General features: G+C 34.6%; 3 protein-coding genes across 3 annotated transcripts in view; 2 read left to right on the top strand and 1 right to left on the bottom strand.

Moving 5' to 3' along the window:
• The window catches only part of LOC126754571 (craniofacial development protein 2-like), a 484,843-nt gene that overhangs the window by 34,473 nt on the left and 426,243 nt on the right, over positions 1-24,127 (bottom strand). The gene's annotated exons all lie outside the window — the stretch shown is intronic.
• Positions 3,003-12,095, top strand: LOC126754607 (lipopolysaccharide-induced tumor necrosis factor-alpha factor). The gene is made up of 3 exons (XM_050466716.1): positions 3,003-3,790; positions 8,192-8,327; positions 11,333-12,095. Exons 1-3 carry the CDS (start codon positions 3,367-3,369, stop codon positions 11,442-11,444), a joined length of 672 nt encoding a protein of 223 aa, XP_050322673.1. The 5' UTR covers positions 3,003-3,366; the 3' UTR covers positions 11,445-12,095.
• On the top strand, positions 18,944-21,599 carry LOC126754648 (lipopolysaccharide-induced tumor necrosis factor-alpha factor homolog). Its single transcript, XM_050466771.1, has 3 exons — positions 18,944-19,382; positions 19,461-19,596; positions 21,292-21,599. Exons 1-3 carry the CDS (start codon positions 19,208-19,210, stop codon positions 21,395-21,397), a joined length of 417 nt encoding a protein of 138 aa, XP_050322728.1. The 5' UTR covers positions 18,944-19,207; the 3' UTR covers positions 21,398-21,599.

Genomic DNA, 24,127 nt, shown 5'->3' with positions numbered 1-24,127 from the left:
AGCTACACTTGCTGCTAGGGCTTTTTTCTAAAAGATTCGCTACCTATCTGATTGCTTTGATTCTATTAAAAAAGTAAAGTCACCCAGTTAAAATCTGTGAAAGAGAGTAGTTTTAACCACATGCTTGTTCGGTTCGTCCCTCACCAAGCTTTATCGAATCGAAAATACTATTTGATACGATTTACTTTTAGAAAATCTTCCAAAGTCCCAAGAGTAGTGTTTAGGCAATTTTTTTAAACTATTCCAGACGAAGGAAAGATGTTTTTTGTTGGTATATTATTTAATAGATTCACTTATCATGATAAAAGTCGAGAGCTTTGGTCTGCCATTCCCCTCCTTAGAGTATTAATTCGGAACTCCAATTACACCGAGCTCAGAATTCAGACTATTCTTCTATTTGTGAATGTTTAACGTGGGTTTTATGTTTTTTCGCCACGAACTTCGGAAACCCTATAAAATAAATGATCAGCATGACGAGCTGAGCTTACTTAGCCATGCGCATTCGTCCATCTGTTTGTACATATATACGCGAACTAGTCTCTCAATTTTTGAGATTTCGTCTTCAAATTTATTTTTCTTGTCAAGAAGCTTTTCATTCGTCGGAACAGCCAATAATGGGCTTTTCTATCTGACAATATATCTTTACAAAATTTGGTGTGAATTTTTGTCTAAGGCACTGGTACAATTTCTAAGAAATTGTTCAGATTGAGTCCCTATAGCATATAGCTGACAAATTGAGGGGTCGGAGCCAAGTGCTTTTAAGGAGTCTTTTGCAATTTTGAAGAGTATTATAGCTTCAGAGCATCCGAAGTTAGTGTTTCTGCGTGTTTATTTTCTAAATTAATTTCTATGCAAAGTAGATGCTATTGCCAGATAGTGCTGTAATGGATATGTTTCTAAGGAGTGTACTTATAGTTCTATTATTTACCTCTCCCATCAATATTAGCTGCAAAACACTGCACCACCAGTTGTCGAATGTAACCGAATTTTTATTTTTATCATATTCTGGTACACGTCAAGCGATTATGATTAAGAAAATTAAAATATGGAGCAGATTAGAGCGTATACGACTACAACTATTACTATTGTTAAATGCAAATACATATTTATTTCTAAAGTCAAGTGGGGTTGAAGACCGCAATTTATCGATTCCAAGACATTCTCAAGAATTGGGACTGACTTAAACCCCAACTTGGCCGATTTTCAGAAAGGAAAAATGTCTTCACTCAAGAGCTGTAGCTGTTGGACCATAAACGTCGGGTATTTTCTGATTTTGCCTTGAAACAACTTGAAAAGGTTAACTATTTTTTTAAGAAAATCATCTGAGTGGTGTACATTCACCTAAATTGAGAGTTTGGTCTGATGGAATCGTCGATCCGTACTTCTTTCGAAATGAAGTTAGTAACACCGTTACAGTCAATAGAGAGTGGCATCGATATATGTAGATTGTGTAAGGTTTTTTAGGTAAAAAAGGACTTTTTTGCGAATTTATTTCTTAAATATGGATTGAGTAATTTTATTCGAACCTTTTGTACATTATTGAACAGATTTTGGACAATCAAGGGTAATTTTTTCATGCAGAAATATTGAAGCATAAGCGGTAACAGAGCTTATCCTAGAACGTCTTGAGAAAACAAACTTTGCGGTGTTAACTATAACTTGGCTGGAAATTATCCGAAAATATAATAACCTTTTTTTTTATTTAAATATTTTCGGCGGCCATTTAAAGTGAAAACTGCTATTTTCTAACATCATTGGAAAACATCCTTATTGTAATAAAAAAAAATTACTAAACTATGGGGGCTGGTGTTTTATATGTCAATAATGTGTACAAAATTTTCAATGAGAAAACCGCGTTTAAAATTTAGAACTAAAAAGTGACGAAATTGTCAAAAGTGTGCTCAATAATGTACAAAAAGTCCGAATAAAATTACTTAATCCATATTTAAAAAATAAATTCGCAAAAAGGTAATTTTTTTGCTATGAGAACTGTAGCCCTCCTTTAAGCTTTCGGTCAGTTTAATTTCCACGTAAAAACACTCAATTTTAATGGTTATAATGCGCTAACATTTTGTGTATAATGGAAGAAAACTAGTGAAGGAGGACTTGGCTTCATTGTTTTAGTGTATTAAAAAAAAAAGCTTTGTGTTTCATGTGGAATATATGTATTTATGTACATATGTACATATATAATAGGTTGTCAAAAAAGTCTTGCGGTATTTTCGCTAGTTGGCGCTGAAAGTGCGTAGTTCTAGTTTTATTCGTCGCATCGGGTCATGCTACACCTGATCGGGTCATGTTTGATTGATTGTCGTTTTTTTTAAGTCGTTCGTGAGTTATAGCGGCGCAAACATAGAACAAAATAAAGAGAAAATACGGCATATTTTAAAGTACTACTACGATAAAGGCAAAAATGCATCTCAAGCCGCCAATAAAATTTGTGCAGTTTATGGACCCAATACAGTTTCCATATCCACCGCACAACGATGGTTTCAACGTTTTCGTTCTGGTGTAGAGGTGGTCGAAGATGCGCCAGGCTCCGGAAGGCTTGTCGTCGAAAATTGCGATAAAATCGCTGAATTGGTCGAAAGAGACCGGCATAGTAGCAGCCGTAGCATCGGTCAAGAGCTGGGCATGAGTCATTAAAACTTCATTTCAATTTCAATAAAAATAAAAAAAATTCAATAAAAATACCGCAAGACTTTTTTGACAACCCATTACTATGTACATTACTATACAACAAACAAAAAGTAACCGAAAAAGTCTCATAACATCTAAGCTTACACATGCAAATCAGATAACGCAAAAAGCTCGCACTTGAAAGTAAAACGAAATAATAAATAAATGATGATATACATATACAAACAAAATAGTTGGCAACGCTGCGCCACGGTCTTCTGATTACTAGAATCAACGAGCGCCTTCGTAAAAGCGCAGTGATAAGCATTGTGCAAGCTTATGAATTACTCATCAACGAAGCTAACAGCTGCTAAGCGGAGCCGAGCAACAGTCAAGCGTTGGCAACGAACAGAAACACACGCGAAGTTGAAAGAAACTCCGAACGAAAAACGGCAAAAATATAAATATAGAAACAGTGCAAGCAAACAACGTGCAAAACAAGTGATTTCACAGTAAAAAAAAAAATCAGAAAAACAAAAGCAAAAACAAATATACTAGTATTGACATTTGGTGTACGTGTCAAGAATTAAAGCAGAAAGTTTATTGTGTATTTGATACACATACATACATACATATATTTAAAAAATAAGTCAAGTGTTGAAGTTCAAGAATTCGCCAGTAATTAAGTAATTGAAACACCCCAAAAACAACAACAGTAACAAGTTAACTAATCAGCTCACCATTGCGATGGAAAAATCAGGTCCACCTGTCAATTATCCGCGTATGCCCGCCGAGATGCAGGAGGCTACACACAGCGGCTACGTCGATCAGGCACCGGCCGCACCGCCGTCCTACGAACAGGCCATGCACACCGCTCCCTATCCACCGGTGCAGGTGTTGCCCACACCGAGCAGCACTTCCGACGCCGCCAACCGCCCGCCCACACAGCAACAACAGTCGGCACAAGCACGCACAAATAAAGCAACAACAACTACTGGTGGTTTTGGCGCTGGCGCACAACACACCTATGGTGGCAGCACACAGTATGGCGCCACCAGCATGGGTGGCGCTGGCGGGGGCGGCGGTGTACCGCCACCACATCACGCTTACATGCCCAGCGCGTCAGGCACGACGCAGCCGATGGTACAACAACCTGTTGTAATCATACAACGTAAGTACGATTTGCTGGAAATGTGAATCACACACTCGTCAGCGCAGAACAGTATTGTGCCATGATGCAATTTGATATTTGTCGAACAACAGTGTGACAGTTGGCAAATCGTTATTGTGTTCAATGAAAAAATGTTGTTACAGAGTATATTAGCTTTGTGCACTTCAAATCGAGATAGATATAGGGTTATATATATGTATATAAGTTATCAGGATGATGAGACGAGTTGAAATTCGAGTGACTTTCTGTCCGTCCGTGCCACTATAAAGAAAGTAAGAATTGAGACATCATCATCATCTTATGACCAGAAGTTATCTAAATCGGACCAAAACTGTTCAAACGATACAGCACTTAATATGTGGACCCCAATACCTATAGTTAACTTTTGACCGAAAATAACGGTCAATGTGTGAGATATATAATTGAAAGTCATAGAGAGTTCTTTTTTGAAAATATTATGTCTGTGTGTCGAAAATGGGTTGAATTGGGTAAATACTTCCCTGAGCCCCCATATACCTAACATAGAGATTTTTGAACTTCCGAGTGACTATACACCGCATACTTATATTGGCCACTATGTGAATTACCTCAATGAAAACGAGGGAGCGGAAGCATATTTTACTAACAAACAATGTCTGGATAAAATCGGGGGAAACCTATGTATATAACTAATATCAGAATTTTCGAAAAACCGGCTGACTTTATGTATGTGAGGAAAATGAAACCCAGGGAGCATCTACAAGGTGCGTTTCAAAGTAAACAGTACTCAAAAAAAAATCAGAACAAATGATTTTTTCAGCAAAATCAATTTACTGCATTCAAAATGATCTTCTTCTACTTCAATACAGCTTTTTGCACGGTCCAAAAGCATGTCGAACGAGTGTTTTAGCTCGTTGGCCGGTATGGCCGCCAGTATGCCGGTGCAAGCCTTTTGAATGGCCTCTACGTCTACATAACGCTTTCCTTTCATGGGCAAATGCATTTTTCCGAAAAGGAAGAAGTCGCACGGTGCCATATCAGGTGAATACGGGGAGTGGTTAATGGTTAAAATTTGATTTTTGGTCAAATAATCGTCCTTCGAATGTTGGATTCTGAGCAATTTTTAGACATCAGTCAATTTGTGCGGAACAAACCGGGCACAGACCTTTCGTAAGCCCAAATGTTCCATGTTCCGGTGATCACGGATTTTGATTGGCCCACATGTTGATCTTCATTTATGTCCTCACGACCACCACCGGGATAGGCAATCATCGCCTTAAATTTGTTTTATTAAATTCAAAAATTTCAAAATTTAATGTTGGCTCTTTGTTCGAAGCTCATTTACGCACCGATAACACAAACATACTGATCGATGAAATGTCATGAAATTTTCACTGGACAATCGATAATGAAAGCAGATTCTAACGCATCAGTTGACATATAAATGGCGCCACCAGGGGCGCTAGATTCAAAAAGTCCTGTTTCCTTTGGAACTCACCTTGTATTAGTATCTGGCATGTTAATAGTACATATATAAAATAAATAAAATCGGGTCGATGTTACCACAACTCTCATATTTTAAGGGGTTACATGGGTTTCCTCGGGTAAAAACAGCATTTTTTCTCATAAAAAATTCAATATTTTATTATATTTTTTTTTGTTACATACACACACAATTGTCATGAAGATCGGTTGAGTATTTCTCTGGAAATCTTGCCAACCGACTTCAAAACCACAGCTTCGAGAAAAACGCGTTTAAAGACGGCGCACTTCGAGCGCATTTTAATATCTCCGAAACTATATTTCGATCAACTTGAATGAAATGAAATTTAGAACAATATTATGGAAGTGTTGTAGAATTTATATCGATTTTTTGAAACTGGTAAACCCTTGTAACCCCCTAATATGAAATATTGCCACCTTCAAATCAGCATAAAATTTTCAGTTACAGCCGAAATTACTACCCATTTTTAATTACTTGTTTTTTTATTAATTTAAATTTGCTTTGATATTTTAACATTTACTTCTTTTGTTATGATTAAATATTTTTAAACTTAAAAATGCTTATGCATTTATTATAATTTTTTCATAAAACAAAATTCATCAGAATTTAAATTTAATGTTTTTTTGCCCAATGAATTGTTTTAATAATATTTCGTTTAAATTCATACCATCATTCTTCGAAAAATAAAAATTGTGTATATTAGTTTAATTATTAAATTTAAAAACAATTATTATTATTTTTTCTTATTGATATTCTGGCCTTTTAAATATTTGTAATTTTCTTCTACCTAAAATATATTATTTTTCTACATATTTTTTCTATTTTTTTGTTAAAATAGCATGTTTTAACACCGACTTTCCTTATCACTTGTCACTGTAGACTCTAACAGTAATGGTAGTGTAATCAACAGCTTAAAAATATGAACATACACACACATCCGTTCGCATGCTTTAGCAGTACTTACAAATAATCTCATAAGTCAGAAGCAACGCATTATGCTTTTTGTTCTCAAAGTTTGCTCCGGAATGGGTACTTGATTACAATTTTAATAACGTCAATGACATTTTAGTTGAAAAAACACAAAATGGCTGATATTACTTTTAATTATTTTTTATGCGTTTTATTATTATTTTATTTTGTTTGTGGGAACATATTTTTCTGGTATTCGTAGCAATTAGTCATAAGTAAATGGAAATACCGAATTTTAAATTTTACTTATTTCCCGCACCCTTTTTAATACAAATAGTTTTTTAGAACATGTTGCTAATTGACTCAGTTAAGGAGCTGACGGAATCCCGTTTTAATGAAGAAAAGAATGTTTTATCAGTCATTTAAAACTTCATTTTTTCACTTTTAGAATTGACTTGTACGGTTAAGTTTGTGGAAACAAGCTGTAATATTTTAAAGTTATGGCGAATTAGGAGCAAAATTGCGGTTATCGTGCTACCATATAGAACATAGTTCAGCCGGTCAGAAGGAATTCGGAGTTCATCGCGTCTCGAGAATCGAAGAAAACTGTTAACATAACCTTGATTTTTGACCTGGTGTGACGTGGTTTTTTCGGCTTCGGCTGACCTCTTCCACGGCCGTTTAATTCGTCTTTTCCCGGATCGTAAGCATGGATCCAAGACTCCTCGCCAATAATCATACGTTTCATGGCATTCAGGTAGTCGGAGAGCATTGTTTCATAGACGTTAATGCGACGCTGTTCTCTTTTTAAGTCCAAATTATCCTTCAAAATGGTTATCATCCATTCCTTCCGATATCTCAACGATGCCAGTAAGATCTCTGACTGCTAATTATCGATTCTCAAACACCAATTCTTTTGTTTTAATGACATGTTGATCATCAATTGATGCTGTTGGCCGTCCTGGACGTAGTTCGTCGTCAACACGTTACCGACCTTCTTTGAATAATTTGTACCAATCAAAAACACTTGCTGGCGACAATACATTTTTCGATCTTTAAATACTCTTTCATCCAAATTTTGAACATTTAATATCGAATAATAAAAGAGAAACACTAAATAAATTTAATGAATCTGTGTGTCGCATCCGAATATCAAGGACGCGTAGATCGATAGATTCACATGAGTAGCCTCCGTGTTCTGAAAACGATCTTGTGCAGTTCTAAAGGTCTCTAATTGTTAACATTGAATAAAATACTAACTGAGAAATTGATCGTTTCCTTCGATTTCTTTCACCTTAGCACCATATTTATAACCTGATCAAGGTATATTAAGTTTGCTACAAGGTGTGTAACGCCGAAGCCCCTATGTCTTTTTATACCCTTTTATGTGATAAGAAATCCACCTGAGAAGGTTATTATAGCTTCGGAACCGAAGCTACTGTTTTTTTCATGTTTCTTTTGGGTAGCTACGCACATAATGGTGCATATCTTAATTAAAGAAAGCACATAATAATGACGCGAATGCAGACCCACGTCTGCGTCAAACCATTGACGTCAGGTATGATATGAGTACAATGTTGTTTCCATTTGAAAGAAGTCTTCAAATGAACAAATATCTGCCAGCCCACCCTTCTTCTGATACAAATAAAACATTTTAATCATAAAATTATTTCCTTATATCTTGTATTATTTTAGAAACGTGTCTTTTAAAAGATTTTTGATGAAGCCTATGTAAAACAATAATTAAGTCAACCACTTCAAACCTACCACAAAAAAAGAAGATTATTGTGATAGATTAACAGTAAATTTATTGGATTCAATAAAGACAATCTATATCAAAATTGCCTATCAGAAGCATATCTAAGTAAATAAACATTGACACGAATATTCTACATTATGAATTATATACTCGTGCAGTACATAGTTTCTTATTAATTAAAAAAATTTAAGTAGTAATAAGGATAACCTTGACTGATTGCAATAATTAATTAAATTTTTATTTTTTTCAGAACAAGCAATTTTGCCCTTGGGGCCGGAACCTACATTCATCACATGTCCAGGCTGTCACGTTACAAAACTGACACGCATCGGCTATGAACCGAATGCCAGGACACATTTAATGGCGGCGATACTGTGTATTGTGGGGTAAGAAAATGTGAAAAAAAGCAAATTAAAAAAATTGGTTAATAAAAAAAATAAACAATTAAAAACTGTATATAAATATAAAAAAGTAAATAAATAAATTATAAAAAAATTAAAAAATAGAAAAGAATTAAAGAAATATTAAATATAATAAAATAAATTAATTAATATAAAATAAATACAATAAAATGAATTAGCATAAAATATATTATAACAATACAAACTCAAAACTAAAATAAAATCGAATAAAAAAAATTTAAATTAAATTAAAGTCAATAAAATAAGCAAAAATAAATAAAAAAGTGGGTATGTTAATAAACAAACTTGCCGTATTTGGAGTGTTGATAATCTACAAGCCATTGTTGAGATTCCCTAACATCCTCAAAAATTCACTGTTTGGCATGCTCTATGGGCAAAGGGAATCATTGGTCAATATTTTTTCAAAAATTTTGCTGCAAAAAGTGGTCGAAAGCTTCTCGGCTGGAATTCATTTGAGCTAGCTCAGGCGGTCACTTGCTCGAAATCATTTTTATAACATATTGCCGATCCCCTATCTTTATATTGAAGCTGAATTATTGACAATGATATCAGATTTTATACGTTTTAGATCTTTTTGAAAACTACATGTTCAAAAAAAACAACCTTAATTTGATAATGCTGACTTAAGTGCGACCGCTTGTTGTCCCTCATACTTTGATTTCTCCTATTAAGCTTTACAAATCCACCATAAGGAAACAATTGAGCCAGTTTGAGCGTTATATTAATAAACTAAATTAAATTTTTTATAAAATATTTATATAAACAATCAGAAACCCATCCTTTAAATCGTACTTTCAAGGAATATCAGCTAAATTCATTAAGACTGTAAAATAGCAATCAATATTTAATAATACTTAATATGTGTCTGAGTAGTTTGTATTTAAAAACTCGTGCAAAAAATGATCAAATGACACTTAGCTAAATTAATAGATTATCTGATAACACCACCCGGGGCTCCAACTAAACTGTCAGTATGTCAACTAGCTAAGTCAGTTAAAATATAAATTAACTTTGCGTTTATGTTGTTGAAACGTAATTAATTCTTAAAAAAAAATTACGTTTGACAAGAGTTGAGAAAGTACAAGCCTTTCTTTGCAAAAGCTTAAGTGAGAACTTTAAATTTAAAAAATTACAACTTAAAATGTTTTTCGTACTTTATATATAATTTAAAACATATTAATAATTTCTCTAATCTACGAAGCATTAAAATGATCGACGATTTTTTGTAAAGCCTTTATTACAGTTTTCAACCCAATTACATTTTGGTTGAATTTTTAAATTCGGTATTATCGATTTTTACCTGTCCGAAAAAATTTCGGTTGCAACCTCAAGCTTTTTGTAGTATTACAGTGTTTTGCAGTGGGGTTGACTAGAGGGACACTAATTCAATACACTTCAAAAGTTCTATAAAGATATCTAAATAACTTTAAAGGCAACATAACAGTAATCTGGCAACTAGTTAATTGCTTCAAAAACAATTAAATTTTATTTAAGAAAGAATTTTTATTTATACATTGTGAAAAAGAACCCGGAAATTGTAAATAATTTGCTCAAGTCAGTGCACCCTAGTAGTGCGTTGAACAAAGAATTTGTCTAAATTTTGTATTTCAAACCAAATTTCGTATGCGGAATCGTTGAGGTAGTTGGAAAAAGCTTACGGTTTTCTGTTTTATCAAAAACACAAACCTATATACGAGTAGTACAAAGCCTTCAAAGACGGTTGAGAAGTCGTTGAAGACAAGCCTCGTTCTGAACGACCTTCAACCTCTTCAACTGATATTAAAAAAGTGAAAGATGGTGCTTGAAAATAGTCAAGCAAGTGTTAATGGGATGGCAAGAGAGCTCAACATCTGTCGCGAGTCCGTTCGAATGATTTTGATGAATATTTTGGGTATGAAACGCGTTCTTCCTCGACTCGTCCCGATAAATCTTTTTTTTTTCAAAGAGAGTACCGTAAACAAGTCCTGCTTAATCGTGCAAGTTCCGATCCCACATGCTTTGAGAGCATTATAACTGCCGATGAGACATTAGTTGCATTTGACATGCAATTAAGTCAAAAATCTTCGTAATGGTGGAGAAAAAACAAGCCGAAACCAAAAAAAACACGCCAAAGCCGCTCAAAAATTACGCTGATGTTCATTATTCCGATATTTAAAGCCACGATCTACCGCCGTATTCATCAGATTTGGCTCCGTATGCTTTATTCTCGTTCCCCAAACTGAAATTACCCCATCGCGGAGCCTGTTTTCAGTCGATCGAGGAGATAAACAAAATTCACTGAAGGAGCTGAAGGCCAACCCGAAAAGTGCTTATGAAAAGTGTTTCGAAAACTTTGAAAAATCGTTAGCATAAGTGTATTACATCTGGTGGGGATTACTTTGAAGGCGAAAATATAAATATTGAAGACTAATTAAATATTTTGCGTTTTATTTACAATTTCCGGTTGTTATTCAGTACTAATTCAGATAATTTACTAATAGAATAATAAATTGAATAAGTCAAAAACTTATAAAATAACTTTCTGGGAATGAAACGCCTCATTTATATTAGTAATAAATAAATTGCGCATTTTAGTTCTGACAAATTGCAAACATTTACATCTATCTGTACAAATGAAGTTCTATGCACAAGTATTGCATTATTCCACAACATTATGGCGTACCAGACTATACAAAACTAAAATTTCTTATCGAAAAACCCCGCTTATATAATTAATACTTTGTTTTCTTGATAAATATGCGCATTATTTGTAGCGGATATAAGCCCATGCACACATACATTCATACGTATATATATTATAAATGTATAGAATGATATATTACGGCAGAAATTTGCTGCAAGCACCAGACACATGTTTGCATTTCGATATGGAAATCTGAAAAAATAACAAATAAAATAAAAAAATTATATGTGTATACTGAAAAGATAAAATTTAGATAATTTTTTTGTTGTTCATTTTTTACTTTCAGCTTATGGTGTTGCGTCTGTTTGCCCTACTGTGCGGAGAGTTGCATGAGCACCAACCATTACTGTGGTAATTGCAATAAATATCTGGGCACCTACAATGGCGGCGGGTTCTGATGGGCTGGAGTTGCAAGTAAGCGCACTCACAACATACATATGTATGTTGACCTTCGACACTCGCCACGAAGCTTTTTAAAACACTTTATTATATACATACATACATTTATATGTAGTACAGTATATATGCATATTAATTCATTGTTAAACGTTGAATTTTATTTTTTTTTTATTTTGAATTTTATGAATTGTACCAACAATGTATAAAAATTTTAACTAAACGATTATTTATTAACTGATAAATATATATACAAAGCTTTAAATATATTTTAAAGCACTCGGAACCAAAAAAGTGTTTATCTTTTGAAATAATAGTTGAAAAATTACAGTAATTTATTTATATAATTAAACAATTTGCTTGCAATATAAATATAATTAAATTTATTTTCTCATGTTATACAAATATAGCTGTCCACTTTTTATGCCTTTAAAGCGTGGTTCAGAAATAGTTAGAAATTAAATTAAAAACACAGGTTTAGCTTTACAGTGGAACTCATTACTTAAGATTAATCTGCATAAAATACAATAAGGAAACTATTTTTTGAATAAAGCCATAAATATTAAGAAAATTTATACCATAGCGCCACCTGTTGTAAGCTTTGTACACAATTTAATAAACATGTCAAGGCAAGGGTCAATATTATAAGATAACTTTTTTAGAATACTACCGTTATCTGATCGAATTTTCGCTGTGCATAGAGTGACCTTCTGTTTATGTCGCTACAGAGTGTCGAAAAATCAACTTATTTCCAAATTTTCACTGCTCAAAAAAAGAAAAATATGTTTAGGGGAGGACAGTGAGTATAAAATTTATTATAAGATTCCGTGTCTGGAATAACTTCTCCAACAAATTTGGAATCTGGAAAACAATCTCAAATTTTTTGCTGAAACTTTCATACAAAAGCTCGAGAAAGCTCTACGAATTTTTAAATCACTTTCTAGAATAAAATTTAAATTTTTTTATTTAAACCTTTATACAAGTACAAAAGCTCGAAAAAGCTCTAGGAATTTTTTAAAACACTTTTTGGAAAAGCTTTGTCTTTTGGAGGAATGCTTTTTAGGTTTTTTTTCAAACGAGTTTACACATTTTGATACATCAGGTTAGGATTGTAACTCAGAATCAGCAATGTTGTGAGAGGTAAATTTAAAAGTCCCCGGCCTTACACATAGATGGCGCTACTAGAATCAAATTCATACGATGTTTAACCTTCAAAAAGCGCGTTTTGTTGGATCATTTCATCGTGAATTATGTTTATTTTTGAGTGATTCAACTTTTGTTGTGAAAAAAAATGCATGAAAAGGATTTAAGCGTGTTGATAAATGTGGTTTTCAAAGGGGAAAAACACAGTACAAGCAAAAGTTTGGCTTAATGACGAGTTTCCGAATACTGATACAGCAAACTCAACCATTAATGAAATGAACCATGATGAAATGAGCACCGAAGGCGACGAACGTTGTAAATGCCCAAAAGCGGTTGTTACCGACGAAAACATTAACAAAGTCCACAAAATAATTTTGGATGACCGTAAAGTGAAGTTGTTCAAGATAGCAGGCACTCTAAAGATATTAACTGAACGTATATATCATATCATTCACGAAGATTTGGGTATGAGGAAACTCTGTTCAAAGTGGGTACCGCACGAGCTCACTTTTTACCAAAATCAACGACGAGGTGATGAGTTGGAGCAGTGTTTAGAGATGTTCAAGCCTAATAAACTCGAGTTTTTGTGTCGATATGTGACATTGAATGAAACATGGTTCATTTCATACCGAAGTACAATCGACAGTCATCTCAGTGGACTGCACAGGACAAATCCGCTTCAAAGCGTGGTAAAAAACAACAGTCGGGTGGCAAGATTATGGCGTCTGTATTTTGGAATGCGTATTGAATAATCAAAGAAGGCCTCCACTCCATTGGAAAGACCAGTTGGAGAAGGACCTGGGTATACTTGAAATCTTCAATGTAAACTCTGATATAACCGCGTATATACGCCAATAAAGAAGAAGCAGATTATTACATAGCGTTATTAGACCGTTTGAAAAGCAAATTTTTGAAGGACGAAATCGAAGAAAAACGTTCACATTTGAAGAAAGAGAAAGTGATTTTCACCAAGACAATACACAGCATCACAAGCTAGTTAAAACTTTCTTTATTCTCGAGTAGTATAATCATTCAAATATGCATAAGAATATATCTGTGGGTTAAAATCGGAATTTTACTATTTTTTATTTTCTTTAATTTAATAAATTGCGAATGAGCAATATCATTTCTGTATCACAGTGAAATTATTAAGCAAAATTATTATTTGCACTAACGAGCTGGAAATTTTGAAAAACTATAATCAGTATGTATATATAGTATGTACAAATAACCCATGTATGCACTTACATACATATAGTACATACATATATTAGATATCACATATACATAGGTGTAATTTTTAGCTGTGAAAACCCCTTTGAAAATCAAATTGTTTGGATCTATAAATGAATAATCGTGACAAAATTTACTTATCATATATATATTTACTACGTACATACATATGTGTATATAAGCTTTTTTTAATGCATTGAAGTGCCGATTAATCAAACTGCCAGGCAATCACAATAACATTATTTGATTTTCATATTTTTGTATTATTAGAACACTTAACATCACGCTTAATGACTAAAATCGGTTGTACTAACATATAACATCCTGGTATGAATGAATAATCACACATATAAATATATACTAAGTATACATGGTAGACAGCTACGACCAGTAATGGTTGACGAAAATTACTCTAATCAGCTTATTGGCACAATGTTTGGCACAAATTGAGGAAAAAGGAGAAAAAATGTTTAATAATGAATACAGTAGATGCTCAATTATTTTGCTTTATTCGGGATACTTACATACATACAAGTATATACAGGTATAATTGAAGTAAATAAGGAAAATCAATAAATAAAACACATTTGGTGAACCACCGTCCTGCATTCACCTAGCATAGATGAACAGAAATTATTATATTATCTATGAAAATATGCGCTATTTTAAAGGGTGGTCCATTTCGAGCTTACCTACTTTTTTAATGAAAAAACGCAGAAACTTTAAATTTAATAGGAAATGTTTATTGTCGTTCGAAAGAACATTCTTTGGCCATCCGTTGAATCTAATTTTTGATGACTCGATTGAGCATTTCGACTGGTAACTGGTGAATGACACGCGTGATATTTTGTCCCAAGCCCTGAATCGAAGCGGGATTTTCCGCTGAAAAAAATTTGTCTTGAAAACGTCGGTTCTTCTTAGAACTTTTCAAGAGCCCAAAGCGTTGTCACTTGGGAACGTCGAGCGGCTTCATTTCATGCCAGAGCTGTATTTTAAAAACTTTCAATTAAAGTTCTCGACGTAAAATGCGCCAAGTCGTTCCATACGTCAGTCCGGTCGAATATTATCTAAAAATTAAAGCTGAGTCTCAAGATGAGTGATGGTGTTGTGAATAGTACGCTCAGTAGGCCGATTATCTTGACCATCAGAATTGGCCCCCTAGATCGTGTGATTAACCACCATTAAATTTTTTTGTTATGAGACTAATTAAAATCACAAATCCATTGCCACAAGTCCTCAACCACGCGTGCTTTACGCAGAAAAGTCATCGAAATTTCAACAATTGAGTGTGTATGTGTATGGAGGCCGTGAGGGACATTCGCCGCATGTCTTATTCCTCTGTACTTTATGATTCAATAAAAAAAAATTATTAAAATTTTAGTTCCAATCTTGCATAAATTTTGGGACATACATATATATTTTGAAGAAACTTCATGGCAAATTTAAAATACAAAAAATTTGGTTTTATTGAAATATTACGACCCTTTACAGTTAAGAACTGTTACTTGATGATAAAAGTATGGCGGTCGTGAAAGTCGAATATTAATAATAAATTATAGATTATGTAGTGAAAATGTATGGCTTTCGATCTTATTGGAATGCGACGTAAGAATTTTAGGGCCATTTTCAGATGGCGACTAACCAATATCTGGTTAGTTTTCAAACAGTACTCTGAAGATAATTGACAATAACGAGGAGATCTTTGTTATCACTGATTATAATTCAAGTGAATTTAACAATTCAGAGAACCGAATTTTTTTAAGCTTTTTATACCATTCATCAGATATATCAAAATATATCCAACTCATAGGGAAGTTATTTGTTTCAGCAATCTATGTATGTAATTTCAAAGTAAAAAGTGTCACCCAACTAACCAAGTAAGTAAATTACTGAACAAATACTCAAACAACAACTAAAGTCTCCACTCAAAAGAAAAAGTGTATCCTTAGAGTTGGAGCACCTGTCTTCGAGATAAAAAATTATAACATAATTGGAAGTTATGTCCAGATTGAATTAATTAATATTTATTTATCCCAATGAGACTCCGACAAATTAGTCTAGATGACTTTAGTTTACATCAATTTCAGCTCGAGAGCCCATCGTAATTCTGACAGTAATATTATCATGAATGGAACTGATATCTTCTTCACAAACCAAACTAAAAAACGTTGGAGGATCTCAGTTAGGGCTGGCTGTAAAATCATCCAAGGCCTTATCTAAACTTTCACTTATTTGATGGACGGAGTGATTACTCTCTTTCGAGAAACTACTGGGGAAGTCTTTTTGCACTCCTACAATGGCGCTTATTATTATTACGTGGTATATGTAGTACGTCTCTAATCTAAATCTAAGTTTTTTTTGACTCCTGACATAACACAAATATAACAAGTGATTACTCTGTTGGCTTCTTAAAGTTTTAAAAAATAGATTTAGACCGATACTAAGTATGAGTAAGTGCAATATATTTTTTTTCTCTATAATAGGGCCTCAACTATTTGATCTCGAACTGGTCTTTACTCTAAGAAATCACAGTTCAACAGAAAAAAATAATAGGTTGTCAAAAAAGTCTTGCGGTATTTTCGCTAGTTGGCGCTGAAAGCGCGTATTTCTAATTTTATTCGTCGCATCGGGTCATGCTACACCTTTTTGGAAAGCTCATTTCACGCGCTAACACGTCGTTTCTTTTAAGTCGTTCGTGAGTTATAGCGTCGCAAACATGGAGTAAAATAAATAGAAAATACGGCATATTTTACAGTACTACTAGGATATAGACAAAAATGCATCTCAAGCCGCCAATAAAATTTGTGCAGTTTATGGATCCGATACAGTTTCCATTTCCACCGCACAATGATGGTTTCAACGTTTTCGTTCTGGTGTAGAGGTGGTCGAAGATGCACCACGCTCCGGAAGGCCTGTCGTCGAAAATTGCGATAAAATCGCTGAATTGGTCGAAAGAGACCGGCATAGTAGCAGCCGTAGCATCGGTCAAGAGCTGGGCATGAGTCATCAAAAATTCATTTCAATTCAATAAAAAAAAATTCAATAAATATACCGCAAGACTTTTTTGACAACCCATTATTATTATTAATAATACCTTCATATTTTGCTGGGTACCAACCATACACCGAATCTGATCGCAATCTATTCAAAAGCACCCCTACCCCATTAATTTTAATATAAAAATGAGAGTTTATCGCTTTTTCAATCCAAATAACTTTAATTTTTTTCAGTCTCCTTATACTTCACTGTCGCGTGAACTGCTCTCTTCAAAACCGCGCCAACCTAATAAACCTAATTCTGTCACAAGAGTAACAATTTCTATTTTTATTATGCCTCGAAGTTTGTAGCAATTAGAAGAAGGCATCAAGTACTCTACATATGTATATAATTTATTCATAAATGATTAGCATGACGAGCTGAGTCGATTTAACCATGTCCGTCTGCCTACATAAGTATATACATGAACTCATTTTTTGAGATATCGATACATACAATGTTCAGATCGTACCTCTGTACCATATATGTATGTAGCTGCAATACAAACGGAATGATCGGAATTAAGTGCTTGTATGGAACAATTTTTCATCTGACGAGATATCTTTTAGTACGTTTGCAGTAGTCGTCATCAAAAGGGAGGTCTCTTATCCGAAGCTGTTTTCTTCTTTTTTTACGTGCCGGGTCCCAAACCCAGCGCACAACTAGTGGGGGGGGATGTTTCGTTTTTTTTTACTTTAGCTCGCTTTCAAACGGATATTTTTTTGGCTGTTTTGGCTACCCAGAGGATATTTGGTTTAAGACCTGAAGTCGTGAGCTCCCAAGTGAATGGCGCTCATATCACTTTCCCCACTTGCGTGAACTTCTTTACAAGGCTCCATCCTCCTTTTAGAGAGAAAGGTTTTGCGGAGAATTAATGGTCTTTTATGCATTTGCAACAGCGAATACCGCATTCGATGGAACGATGAGCTGTATGAGCTATACGACGACAGTGACATAGTTCACCGAATTAAGAAACAGCGGTTACGCTGTCTAGGTCATGTCGTCCGAATTGATGAAAACACTCCAATTCTGAAAGTATTCGACGCAGTACCCGCCGGGAGAAGCAGTGAAGGAGGAACTGCTTCCTGCTGGAACTGATGACCTGCACTTAAAATATCCAAATGGTGCCAAACAGCGAAAAAGAAGAGCGACTGGAACGGTTGTAACAGGCTATAACTGCGTAAGCGGTGACTACGCCAATAAAGAAGTTGAAGAATGGTATAATTTCCGGAAAAATTGCTGAGATTTAGTCACTATGGCATATAGTATCTGCCAGGCAAACTGACTGATCAAAATCGAGTTTTAGTAGGGAACGTTTTGTATTTATGAAGAGTATTCAGTGCAACCGAAGTTAACGTTCTTTCTTTTTTTAACGGAAGTTCTTTAAATATCGCTCGGGCTCTATACACATCAATGGATCTTGAACTGATCGTGATGTCGAGCTGATTGCGTCCTCTTCAAAAACCGTTCCAACTTAATGAATGCCAGGTAAAAGTGAGAGTAAATATCTCTACCGTAACTAAATTGTCACAAAACAATCTTGTAACCACGAATAAAGTGTGTGAGAGAGAGAGAGAGAGAGAGTGAGAGATTGGTAGAGAATTTGAATATACCATACACAAGTAAATGATTCTTTATCGCCAAGAAGAATGCAGTAAAGTAGAGAAACGAATTGAGCGGATATTGATTAATTGACCAGAGGTGTGAGTACATATTGAAATATTGATAAAAGCGCTTACACACTCCGCTCAGCGGTCTTTTTCGCTTTGAACTGAAAACTTACCGCGAATGTCGATGATAAAAATTGAAGCGTTCGCCGCACTACCGGTGCTGCTGATAACAAAAGATCTGCCAATGTGCGTGTGTGGGTAAGTCTAAATATATGTATATGTGTTTAGGAATGCAAGTATTTATGTATCGATAGGTGGTTTCATTGTTTATTTTCTTTGTCGTTGTAATTTTTATTATCTTTACACACTCACATACATATACATATGTACATATTTAATATAGGTACATTATATGGATTTGCCTTTGCCATCGACTCGCTTTCCCTGCTTACCTATAGCTTTTTTTTCGATTCTCTATTTTTCGATTTTGAATTGTATCGCCGCCCGAAATCGACAAACGCTCGTCGAACACGAACGCCTCACAGTTTGGTTTGATAAATGAGTGCAATAGTAACGGCTTGTCACACCTGTCAGACGGCCAGAACGCAATTAGAACAAAGTGTTGAATACTCACTGAAAAGATAAAGAAGCAGAAAATATTTTTGTTATTACAACAAATTAATTAGTAATCGTTTCATTAAGTGTGTTTATTATTAGTGAATACTTATTCAAGTCAAATAAATATGGATGACAAGTCATCAGCACCGTCGCGCATCTACCCAACAGCCCCACTAGAGCAAGCGGTGCCGCCCAACGAGCAGCAGCAGACTTTATTGCCACCCGCGCCGCCCAGCTACGCGCAAGCAACAGGTGCCGCACCCACGACCGCGAACCCATCGCATGTTGTTGTAATTACGCGTAAGTGCGGCAACCTTCAAATATTTGTGGGAAAATGAAATAGTTTCACTTAATTTTTTTCTTATTTTTTATGCACAGCGGGTGCGCCGATTATATACGGACCAGTGCCGGTGGATATACAGTGTCCCTATTGCCACAATTATACACGCACACGTCTGCGCTTCAGGCCCACATCACGCACGCATCTGATCGCATTGCTGCTGTGTCTCTTTCAGTAAGTTTTTGGTTTAAGGTGTTGCCAATAAATTTATTTTACAGCCAAAGAACGATAAATTAAGGGCAAATATTTCTAAAAAACAATTTTTAGAGCGCATTGTTATTCTGAAAATTATAAATCTAACCTCATAATCCTAATTATATCATTATTTACTAGAGTTTTATGAGTACATTAGGGTGGTTCTCAAAAAAATTTAAAAAAAAAAAAACTATTTACAAAATTTAAAGTGCTAATTTTTCCGTTTCGTGTCTTTAATCAGCACCAAAATTTACAACTGATACTTTTATACCTGGTGTTAATTACAGATATTGAAATAATTAATTCAAACCATATATTTAATGGACCACCCTAATTTACATGCATATATTTTATGAAACTCCCAATTTAGTCTACCAGCATAAATTAGTGAGTAATAATTATAGTTTTGGGTGCTTAATTAACATTTCTGATTCGAAAATTTCTAGAGTTGCCATATATATATTTTTTTTTTAATTACAGAAGAAAAATTAGTTTACATTATTGACCGAATATTAACGTTAAACTTTAGTGAACGAAGTATTTTACTACAGTTTCTAGAAAAGAGTTGCCAAATAATTTAGGCATAATTCATATAACGGGGTTTTGAATAGGGTCGCTGCAAAAGTAGGCCAATACAAAATGCAAACGACACCATATTTTTTCCTGCTCTTTTTACATTTCTCTTCAGTAAGGTTTGCCATTTCATCATGGAAAGATCCAAAAACGAGTCGAAATTATTAAAATTTATTTCCGAAATTCGGAGTCAGTGGCCTCTATTTTAAGAGCGCTACGTCCTATTTATGGTCGTCATAATCGTCCTGTCAGATTAACAATTAAGCGTCTGGTGAAAAATTTTAATCCACAGGCACAGTTCAAAAGGTTCTCGTGCCAGTGAGACAAAGAAGTGCCGCTAGTGTCGAGAATATTGCTGCCGCTAGCGCATCATCTTCAAAAATTAAGCTCACTTCTGGCTGAATGGCTTCGTCAATAAGCAAAATATGAGTTATTGGTGAGGCAGCAATTCAAACGTACTCCAATAGTCACCATTGTAATCTGCACTTCTTCCGTGATGATCAAGACCGGAACGTTATTGTGAATGGGAATCGCTACCGCTCAATGATAACTGAATATTTTTGGCGTGAATTGGATGATATGGACTTGGACAATATGTGGTTCCAACAGGTCGGCGCCACAAGCCACACGGCGAATGTCACAATCGATTTATTGAAAACCAAGTTTGGTGAACTAGGTGGCTCAGTCAATTGGCCGCCTCGGTCGAGGGATTTGACCCCGTTAGACTCTTTTCTGTGGGGCTATGTCAAGTCTATGATCTATGCCAACAAGCCAAACATGATTGATGAACTTCGTACGAATATCGAACCTGAAATTGATTTATGCTTGCAAACTGTCGAAAATTGGGTTCAGCGTCTGGACTTCTGCAAGCGGGCCATACATAATGGCATTGAATGTACTTTCACAGGAATAAAGAATTTCATTGATATCTCAATCTTTTTTGGCGCTCTTATTGAAATACTCGCTTTTAAACATTTATTAAATTGTTCTAATTTATAGAATATACCATATTTTCAAAAATACCCACCACTCTTGCTTTTACAACAAAATAATACTATATTCCATGCATTTTATTATCACTCCCTCTTTTTCTACTTTCAGACTTTATTGCTTCATTTGTCTACCATATTGCATTGGCAGTTGCATGAACACGGCGCACTATTGTGGCATGTGTGACCGTTACTTAGGCACTTATGTGCGGGAATAACCATTAGGACATAGAAAATGAAGTCTACGATGGACATGCAACAATTTCAATATTTTTAAAACACACTTTTTAAATTCATTACACAACATTTTACAGTTACAAAAACAAAAATAAAATGAAATTATTTATGAACGTTTTCACACATACTAATTCGTAAAGAATAAACATATTTGAAGCTATATAGTAAAGATATAAATCTCGATATATTCATTTTTATTGATTTTAAAAAGGTTTTGTAACGCAAAATATGGTCCAATATAGTCTGATTTCAAAGGTTCGACATAGAAACCAACCAAATAGTTTTTTATTTTATTTTTTATTAAACGGGTATACTTTCCCATTATTTATGGAACATAATTTGACAACTTCGAATTTCTTCCCATTAATCCAGTGTTTTAAGAACTTATCCATGATAGTAGTTCTTACCTCAATAATCAATGAACAAAATTGTTTAAGAACTTTTGCCGCTACTGGAATGTTCGAAGAACACTTCTTTCCAAAAACCAAAACTAACTGGGTTATTTGGGCCATCAGAGGATTAATGTTGTAGCTATTTTCAGTATTAGCTATTTATATTGGTATTAGTCATAAAAAGAAAATGAAACATTCTTTAAACTTATAGATAACAAACAAGTTCTGATAACAAGTAAGGAAGGTATAATTTCGCATGCAGACAAAGATAATGTCCTCAAATTTTAAGCGATGTTTTCAATTACACCGATACATACGTTATAAAGTCAGATAAAGTGACGAATATATTATATTAGATGTATGAGGCTAAGGAGACCAAATTTCTTCTATATTCTCATAGAAATTTATTGATATAAGTATCTCTCGCTAACCCATACCCAAGGCAACCAAAGGTATGGAGAGTACACATTGAGTATATGGTGATTAGCTTAACATTTGGACCGTTTACTTTAATTTTTTTATAGCAAATTATATTACTTTAAAGATAAGATGTTTACTTAATGCCAATAAAATATGTATATATTGACCGACACTAACAATATAAAGACAATTGGAAAATCGATAAATAGAATCGTATTTGGGCTAGAGAGAGGACTGGACTGATTACGTTTATCTTTGGCGTACAACTAAAGTCAACTAGTTTAACAAAACTCATAATATTTAGTGTATTGGTTTTTATACACTTCCAACATGTTGCTACAGAGTATAATAGTTTTGTTCACCTAACGATTGTACGTAAGAAAAGTTGAAATACGGGTCACTTTCTGTCTGTCCGTTTGTCAGAGCAAGGTGTAACTTGAGTATAAATTAAGATATCTTGATGAAAATTGGTATGACGGTTCCTTGGTACACAAAAAAGTCGAGTTCGTAGATAGGCGTAATCAGACCACTGTCACCACAACAAAACGCCATTAAAGGAAAACCTATAAAGTGCCATAAGTAAGCACTTAAACATGGTACAGATATGTAATTGTTTTCTTAACTGAAATGTAAACAAGAACAAGTAAGGAAGGGCTAAGTTCGGGTGTCACCGAACATTTTATACTCTCGCATGGTAAAGTGATAATCGAGATTTCATTATTCGTCATTTAAATATTTTTCAAATACCGTATTTTTGTAAAGTTTTATTCCGCTATCATCATTGGTTCCTAATGTTTATACTCGTATTATACAGAGAAGGCATCAGATGGAATTCAAAATAGCTTTATATTAGAAGAAGGCGTGGTTGTGAACCGATTTCACCCATATTTCGTACATGTCATCAGGGTGTTAAGAAAACATTATATACCGAATTTCATTGAAATCGGTCAAGTAGTTCCTGAGATATGGTTGTTGGTCCATAAGTGGGCGACGCCACGCCCATTTTCAATTTTTAAAAAAAAGCCTGGATGCAGCTTCCTTCTGCCACTTCTTCCGTAAAATTTAGTGTTTCTGACGTTTTTTATGAGTCGGTTAACGCACTTTTAGTGATTTTCAACATAACCTTTGTATGGGAGGTGGGCGTGGTTATTATCCGATTTCTTCCATTTTTGAACTGTATATGGAAATGCTTTAAAAAAACGGCTCTGTAGAGTTTGGTTGACATAGCTATAGTAGTTTCCGAGATATGTACAAAAAACTTAGTAGGGGGCGGGGCCACGCCCACTTTTCCAAAACAATTGGGTCCAAATATGCCCCTCCCTAATGCGATCCTTTGTGCCAAATTTCACTTTAATATCTTTATTTATGGCTTAGTTATGACACTTTATAGGTTTTCGGTTTCCGCCATTTTGTGGGCGTGGCAGTGGGTCGATTTGGCCCATCTTCGAACTTAACCTTCTTATGGAGCCAAGGAATACGTGTACCAAGTTTCATCATGATATCTCAATTTTTACTCAAGTTACAGCTTGCACGGACGGACGGACAGACGGACGGACAGACAGACATCCGGATTTCGACTCTACTCGTCGCCCTGATCACTTTGGTATATATAACCCTATATCTGACTCTTTTAGTTTTAGGACTTACAAACAACCGTTATGTGAACAAAACTATAATACTCTCGTTAGCAACATTGTTGCGAGAGTATAAAAAGTAGTTTCTTCCAGGTGCATTGTTGGGCCGTACTTCTTTGAAGAGAACGGTGTAACAGTAAATATCAATGGGCACCGCTATTTAAAGATGTTGAATGAGTTTTTTTTACCCAGAACTGCGCCAAAGATGTATCCCTTTCAATGCAGTATGGTTGCAGCAAGATGGAGCAATAGCCATACCGGTTAT

Source organism: Bactrocera neohumeralis, chromosome 4 (assembly GCF_024586455.1).
Source record: "Bactrocera neohumeralis isolate Rockhampton chromosome 4, APGP_CSIRO_Bneo_wtdbg2-racon-allhic-juicebox.fasta_v2, whole genome shotgun sequence".
Lineage (NCBI taxonomy): Eukaryota > Metazoa > Arthropoda > Insecta > Diptera > Tephritidae > Bactrocera > Bactrocera neohumeralis.
Note: the sequence above shows the minus strand (reverse complement) of the source record. Positions and strands in the feature narration are given on the sequence as shown.